Source organism: Camelus bactrianus, chromosome 1, assembly GCF_048773025.1.
Source record: "Camelus bactrianus isolate YW-2024 breed Bactrian camel chromosome 1, ASM4877302v1, whole genome shotgun sequence".
Classification (NCBI taxonomy): Eukaryota; Metazoa; Chordata; class Mammalia; order Artiodactyla; family Camelidae; genus Camelus; species Camelus bactrianus.
Window position 1 is genome coordinate 12,260,795 of NC_133539.1, and position 7,791 is coordinate 12,268,585.

Here is a 7,791-nt window from a genome sequence, read left to right on the forward strand (position 1 = left end):
TGCTTGTGAATTAATCTTTTTTTTAAGTGTTATGAACTCTCTTGAAGATCAGGCTCACATGTTGCCTGAATGTTGAATTCTTCCTTGACATAATATAAGCATATTTTCCTTATATTTGCATCAGGAAAAATGTCTTCTCCATTTCTCATACCTCATATGCTCAGACACTCACATACTCAGGAACAAATCTCACAATTTATCAGAATGGTGCTTTGCAAATCCCATTGTATCTAGGATGGAGCTGGAGGGGAAAGAGAAGGTGGAATGACATCTATTCAGGAGGTCATGACAAGGGAGGACCAGCAACCTTACCGGATTCATGGAATATAAGAGGTAGTTTCCAGAATTAATGAGAAATTACAAGTAGACATAGGTGTTAAACACTTGAGAATAAAGAACTAAGGAAAAAATGAGTTAGGATAAAAATATTCTATCATATTATCTGCTTTAGATAAAATTACGGATTTTTTTTGCATAAACTGAGGTAAGGAAATTGATTTCAGTCACTTAATTGACAAATATTTTTGAGAGGTTCTTATCCTAGACATTGAAGACACAAAAGCAAAATCATGAGGAAGTTTCCTGCTCTCACAGTGTTTAAATTCTAGTAGATGAAGATAAAAAATAGTAAAAATAATGGAGATACATTCTGTCAGACATTTGCTGTGGAGGGATTACAACAGCTTAATGGGAAAGAGCTGAAGATTAAAGTGTTAGAGGAATAGTTCAGGGAGGTATTTTGAAGTTGTGACAAATGAGCTGATGCCAGTTGCAAAGAAAGACTAGGAAGGACAGAAGCAAGTGTAAAGGGGGAAGAGAAGTTCACTCAGTTTTGGAAGAATATAATTTCATTTATTAGGCATATATGATATAATTTATATATCCAGAAAAGGATCTTCACAAATGAGCTCTTCACATACCTTGACAATCTGAAATGTTGTGACTTTCTTAGTAAAAGAGCAGTTGATACATTCAGCTTTAGAAAAATGAGATAATGGTGGTAATACATCCAAATATCTTACAGCCTATGAGGGACACACAAGTGTTTGAATTAATTCACCTGTTTTTTAACTGATGAAATGTTGACTGAGTACAAATTATGCACCAAGCACTGTTCTCTGTGCTGGTTATTCAGTGATGCACAAGACAGATAATTGTTTCTGTTACTATGCATTGATATCTAGAGGTTTGAATGGAAAGATATTAAAAGTAATGCAGTAAAGATAGAAGAATTTTCCATATGATTTCATTCATATGCTAAATCTAAAAAAAGAAAAAAAAGCAGAACTCTAATGAACTCATCTGAAAAACAGAAACAGACTCTCAGACATCGTAAACAATCTTTTAGTTACTGGCGGGGGCTGGGAGCAGGTATGAAGGGATAAATTTGGGAGTTTGAAATTTGCAAATGTTAGCCACTATATATAAAAGTAGATAAAATTCCAAGTTTCTTCTGTATAGAATAGGGAATTATATTGAATATATTGTAATAACCTTTATGGAAAAAGAATATGAAAAAGAATATACGTATGTAGATGCATGATGGGCCATTGTGCTGTGCAGCAGATTTGACACATTCTAACTGAATATACTTCAATTAAAAAAAAAAAAAGTAATGCAGTAAAAACAGAAGACTTTCAATAACTCAGGGTTATTGTAGCCAGAAAGTGTGTGTTGGCAGCGGAACTGAAAGTAAAATGGCTAATTCCAGAGAATTTGTGCAGTAAAGTTGATAATTTTGACTTTCAAAGAGGACAGAAAAGGAAAGAAACTGAAGAATAATAAAATTTGTGATGGACGTATATTTCCTTTATGCCTATTTTTAAAGATTAAATATAGCAGAGTGATCAGATTATACCAGAGAACAATGTCAGAAAAGTAAAAAGATTTATCACCTAAAAGAAAATTGCCTAATAATTAATGTTCTCAGAAAATGAAATTGGCTGCTTTGTGAAAATTCCTGTTGAAGGCACTCCATAAATTACTGGATCATAACTTATTACTGTTGTCACAATATGAGTGTCCAGTAGAATGAATTATCTTCCCAGTTTATACTCCTTTTCAACTTGGATTTCAGAATTGTTACTGTAAAAAGTCACTTCATTTTAATAAGAAATAAAAAAGAGGAGAAAGAACAAGTGATATGACAGACATGCAAAAAACCATAAGAGAGTACTGTGAATAGTTATATGCCAACAAATTAGACAACCTATAAGAAATAGACAAGTTTCTAGAAACATACAAAATTCCAAGACTCTGTCAGGAAAAAACAGACAATTTGAGCAGACTGATCACCAGAAGTGAAATTGAATCTGTTATTTGAAAAACTCCCAGCAAACGAAAGTCCAGGACTAGAAGGCTTCATGGGGATTCTACCCAATGTATTAATAAGAACTTACCCTTCTCAAACCATTCCAAAAAGTTGAAGATGAGAGAGCACTCCTAAATTCATTCTATAAGGCCACAATTATACCTCAACCAGACAAAGACACTAAAAAAAAAAAAAAAAAAGGAAGAAAAGAATAGGCCATTATCTTTTATGAGTATAGATACAAAAATCCTCAACAAAGCATTAACAAACCAAATTCAACAAAACAAAAAATGATCATACAATGTGAACAAGTTGAATTTATTCCAGGATCACAAAGATGGTTTAATGTATGCAGATCTATCAATGTATACACCACATTAACAAAAAGGACAAAAATCACATGATCACCTGAAAAGATGCAGAAAAAACATTTGAAAAAATTCAACATCCATTCATCATATAAACTCTCATCAAAGTGGATAAGAGGGAAAATAGCTCAACATAAAAAGGCTGTTTATGACAAACCCACAGCCAATATAATATTCAATGATAAAGTCGAAAGCTTTCCTGCTAAATTCGGGGATAAGATAAAGATGCTCTGTCTCACCATGTCTATTTAATATAGAACTGGAAGTCCTAGCCACAGAAGTCAGACAATCAAAATATATTAAAAAAAAAAAACAACTCCAAAATGGACAGGAAAAGGTAACACTGTCACTATGTGCAGAAGACATGGTACTTTATGTAGAGAACTCCAGTGTCCACCCAAAAACCATTAGAACTAACAAATGAACTCAGTAGGCTGCGTGACACAAAATTAACATGCAGAAATCTATTGTGTTTCTATACACTAATAATGACACATGAAGAAATGTTGGTGAAAATAAAAAATACCATTTAAATCACATAAAAAATACACCCAGGAATAAATTTAGACAAGGAGGTGAAAGACCTATAATCTGAAAATTATAGAATTTTATGAAGGAAAGTGAAAATAATATAAAGAAATGGAAAGATATCCAGCAGCCTTGGATTGGAAGAATTAATATAATTGAAATGGCCATGCTACCCAAAGAAATCTACAGATTTAGTGTAATCCCTATCAAATTACTCATAACATTTTTCACAGCACTAGAACAAATAATCTTAAAATTCACAGAACTAGAACAAAGAATCCTAAAATAATCCTAATATTCATAGAAAAATAATCCTAGGACAAAAAAGGACCCTCATTTGATAAATCACTCTTCAGAAAAAATGGAAAAACCAAGAGGAATAACCCTCCTAGACTTCAGACTATACTACAAAGCAACAGTAATCAACACATCATAATATTGGCACAAACACACACAATGGAATATTACTCAGCCATAAAAATGAAATATTGCCAATTGTAGCAAAATGGTTGAACCCAGAGAATATTATGCTCTGTGAATCAAGTCAGACAGAGAAATAACCCAAAGACAAACAGCATATGATATCACTTATATGAGGAATTTGAAAATATAAAATAAAGGTATATGCAAAACAGAAACAGACTCATAGACACAGAAAACAAACTTGTGGTTACCAAAGGGGATAGAGATGGGGGGAGAGACAAATTAGGGCCATGGGATTAACAGACATCAAGTTCTAAAATAGATAAGCAATAAGAATACACCATATAGTGTGATGTCTTGTAATAACCTATAATATAGTCTTCAAAAATACTGAATCACTAAGCTGTACACCTGAAACTAACACAATATTGATAATCAATTTTACTTGAATGAAAGAAAAACATATTTTGGAGTCTGCCTGATTCTGAACATGGTGATATAAGTAAAACCTATACAAGTAAGATAAGCAAAACATCTCCCAAATCAAACCAACTAACAAACAAAACAACTACACTTTTTTGACTATATGTTGGTGATGGAAAGGTCAAGTGTGTGTTTTGAGGGAGAAGATAGTGTATGTTTGGATTTAGACATCTCTAGATTGAGAAGGCATAGCTATAAATCCAGATTTCTATTCTTAGCACTACTCACATTTGGGGCCAGATTTTTTTTCCCTTATTGGGGATTGTTTCATGCTCTGTAGAATTAGCGGCATCTTTGGTTTCTATACAAGATGCCATAGGTATCTGGCATAGTAGGTATCTGGGTGAGAGAAGCCTGGCAAGAAGTTTCAATGATTCAAGAAAGGAGAAAGGAATATTTCTCTTCCTACAGGCAGAGGCAGATGATTTAGGAAAGGTGAGAGACAAAAAGGGCCAGATTTTTCTACACATTCCCCAAAAGCTTTTACTATAAGATATATGTTAAATAATAGAATGTTTTGAAAATGGGTGTCAGTTTTGGGGTACATGATTCTACTGAGACAATTTAGCAACAAAAACAATTAAAATGATGCTCTCTAAATAAAACTGGAATCTCCAAAATAATGAGCTATTTAAGCAAAGCATTATTGAATGTCAACTGTGACTGGCACATGATGGTTGCTTACATATTTGTTGTCTAAGTTAGGGAATGAATGGTATGTCTGTCAATTACTGACAGTATATAAAGGTCCCAGGGAAATAGAAGACACACACACACTTGAGAAACTTCCTCTTGCAACCCACCTGAATTCACATCCCTTGACAACATGTGTTGCAACTACTATGGCAACTCCTGTGGCTATGGCTGTGGAAACAGCTATGGCTGTGGATTTAGCCCCTATTATGGCTGCGGTTATGGTACCGGATATGGCTGTGGATACGGCTGTGGATATGGCTCCCGCTATGGCTGTGGATATGGAACTGGATATGGCTGTGGGTACGGCTCTGGCTTTGGCTACTGCAGCTACAGGCCAGTTTGCTATAGGACGTGTTATTCTTCTTGCTGCTAGAACATCACAATCCAAGCACCATTTGATTCTGTAATTACGCATCTGAAGGCAATGATGATTCAAGGATCTATAACCCACAATTGCTATGCCTAGGAAATTACATGCCTGACAGAAGCTTTGACCTCCAATTTCTCATTTTTCGATTGGCATCTTTGTGGCTTGAGGCTGCATGATAACATCTGATAATGTTCTAAAAATTATCCTCTACTCCCTCATTCTCTGACTCTGTTATGACTGTATTGATGATCCTAACATTTTATAGTTTGGGAAATCACCTATTCTCAATAAAAATGGTTCATTGTTTCTAATAATTCTCTGTGTAATTGCTTGAGAATTAGTATTTTTTTTGAGGTATTATGGACTCTCTTGAATATTGGGTTGACATGTTGCCTGAACCTTGAATTTTTTCCTTGACATAATATAAGCATATTTTTCTTACATTTGTATCAGAAAAAATGTCTTCGTCATGCATTTCTCATACCCCACATGCTCAGACACTCACATACTCAAGCACAAATCTCACTATATATCAGAATGGTGCTTTGCAAACCTCATTGTATTTGGGATGGAGCTGGAGGGGAACAAAATGGTGGGATGACATATTCAGGGAGTCACAATAAAGTCCCTGGTAGAGAAGAGGGGGCCAGCAAGCTTAAAGGAGTCATGGAATATAAGAGGTAGTTTCCAGAATTAATGAGAAATTACAAGTAGACATAGGTGTTAAACACTTGAGAATAAAGAACTAAGGAAAAAATGAGTTAGGATAAAAATATTCTATCATATTATCTGCTTTAGATAAAATTACGGATTTTTTTTGCATAAACTGAGGTAAGGAAATTGATTTCAGTCACTTAATTGACAAATATTTTTGAGAGGTTCTTATCCTAGACATTGAAGACACAAAAGCAAAATCATGAGGAAGTTTCCTGCTCTCACAGTGTTTAAATTCTAGTAGATGAAGATAAAAAATAGTAAAAATAATGGAGATACATTCTGTCAGACATTTGCTGTGGAGGGATTACAACAGCTTAATGGGAAAGAGCTGAAGATTAAAGTGTTAGAGGAATAGTTCAGGGAGGTATTTTGAAGTTGTGACAAATGAGCTGATGTCAGTTGCAAAGAAAGACTAGGAAGGACAGAAGCAAGTGTAAAGGGGGAAGAGAAGTTCACTCAGTTTTGGAAGAATATAATTTCATTTATTAGGCATGTATGATATAATTTATATATCCAGAAAAGGATCTTCACAAATGAGCTCTTCACATACCTTGACAATCTGAAATGTTGTGACTTTCTTAGTAAAAGAGCAGTTGATACATTCAGCTTTAGAAAAATGAGATAATGGTGGTAATACATCCAAATATCTTACAGCCTATGAGGGACACACAAGTGTTTGAATTAATTCACCTGTTTTTTAACTGATGAAATGTTGACTGAGTACAAATTATGCACCAGGCACTGTTCTCTGTGCTGGTTATTCAGTGATGCACAGCATAGACATTGTCTCTGTTGCTATGCATCAATATCCAGAGGTTTGAATGGAAAGGTATTAGAAGTAATGCACTAAAGATAAGAAACTTTTCAATAATTCAGGGGTATTTTGGCAAGAAAGGATGTGTTGGCACTACTGAAAGTAAAGTGGCTAATTTCAGAGAATTTGTGCATTAAAATTGATAATTTTGACTTTCAAAGAGGATGGAAAATAATAGAAACTGAAGAATAATAAAAATTGAGATGGACATATATTTTCTTTATCCTATTTTTAGAGATTATACATGGTAGAGTGATCATATTATACCAATGACCAATATCGGAAAAATAAAAAGATTCATCACCCAAAAGAAAATTGCCTAATAATTAATGTTCTCAGAAAATGAAATTGGCAGCTTCGTGAAAATTCCTGTTGAAGGCACGCCATAAATTACTGGATCATAACTTATTATTGTTGTCACAATGTGAGTGTCCTGTAGAAGGAATCATCTTCCCAGTTTGTACTCTTTTCCAACTTGGATTTTATGGTTGTTACTGTGAAAAAGTCACTTCATTTTGATAAGAAATGCAAGAGGATGCATAACAGGTGACATTACAGGCACACAAAAAAGTATAAGAGAATACTGTAAATAGTTATATGCCAACAAATTCTACAACTGAAAAAGAGAATAGTTTCTAGAAACATACAGAATGCCAAGATAGAGTTAAGAAGAAACAAGCAATTTGAACAGACTTCTCACTAGAAGTGAAATTGAATCTGCAATTCGAAAAACTCCTAGCAAACATAAGTTCAGGACTAGAGAACTTCAATGGAATTCTACCAAACTTAGAAAGAAGAACTGATACTCATCCTTTTCAAATTATTCCAAAAAACTGCAGATGAGAGAACACTCCCAAATTCATTCTACAAGGCCACAATTACCCTGATATCTAAATCAAACAAAGGCACTAAAAAAAAAATGGCCATTATCTTTTATGAGTATAGATGCAGAAATCCTCAACAAAGTATTAACAAACCAAATTCAACAAATGAAGAAAGGATCATACACCATGATCTCATTGAATTTATTCCAGGGTTACAAGAATGGCTAATGAATGCAAATCAATCATTGTGATATAGT

The 7,791-nt window shown here is 33.9% G+C and overlaps 1 protein-coding gene across 1 annotated transcript; it reads left to right on the plus strand.

Moving 5' to 3' along the window:
- Positions 1-4,884: 4,884 nt before the first annotated feature.
- LOC141576261 (keratin-associated protein 21-1-like) lies at positions 4,885-5,492 on the plus strand. Its single transcript, XM_074359202.1, has one exon. It carries the CDS (start codon positions 4,940-4,942, stop codon positions 5,180-5,182), a length of 243 nt encoding a protein of 80 aa, XP_074215303.1. The 5' UTR covers positions 4,885-4,939; the 3' UTR covers positions 5,183-5,492.
- Positions 5,493-7,791: the final 2,299 nt, after the last annotated feature.

Excerpts from the sequence above, each read along its gene's own strand:
- LOC141576261 (XM_074359202.1), top strand. The coding sequence starts at position 4,940 with ATGTGTTGCAACTACTATGGCAACTCCTGTGGCTATGGCTGTGGAAAC.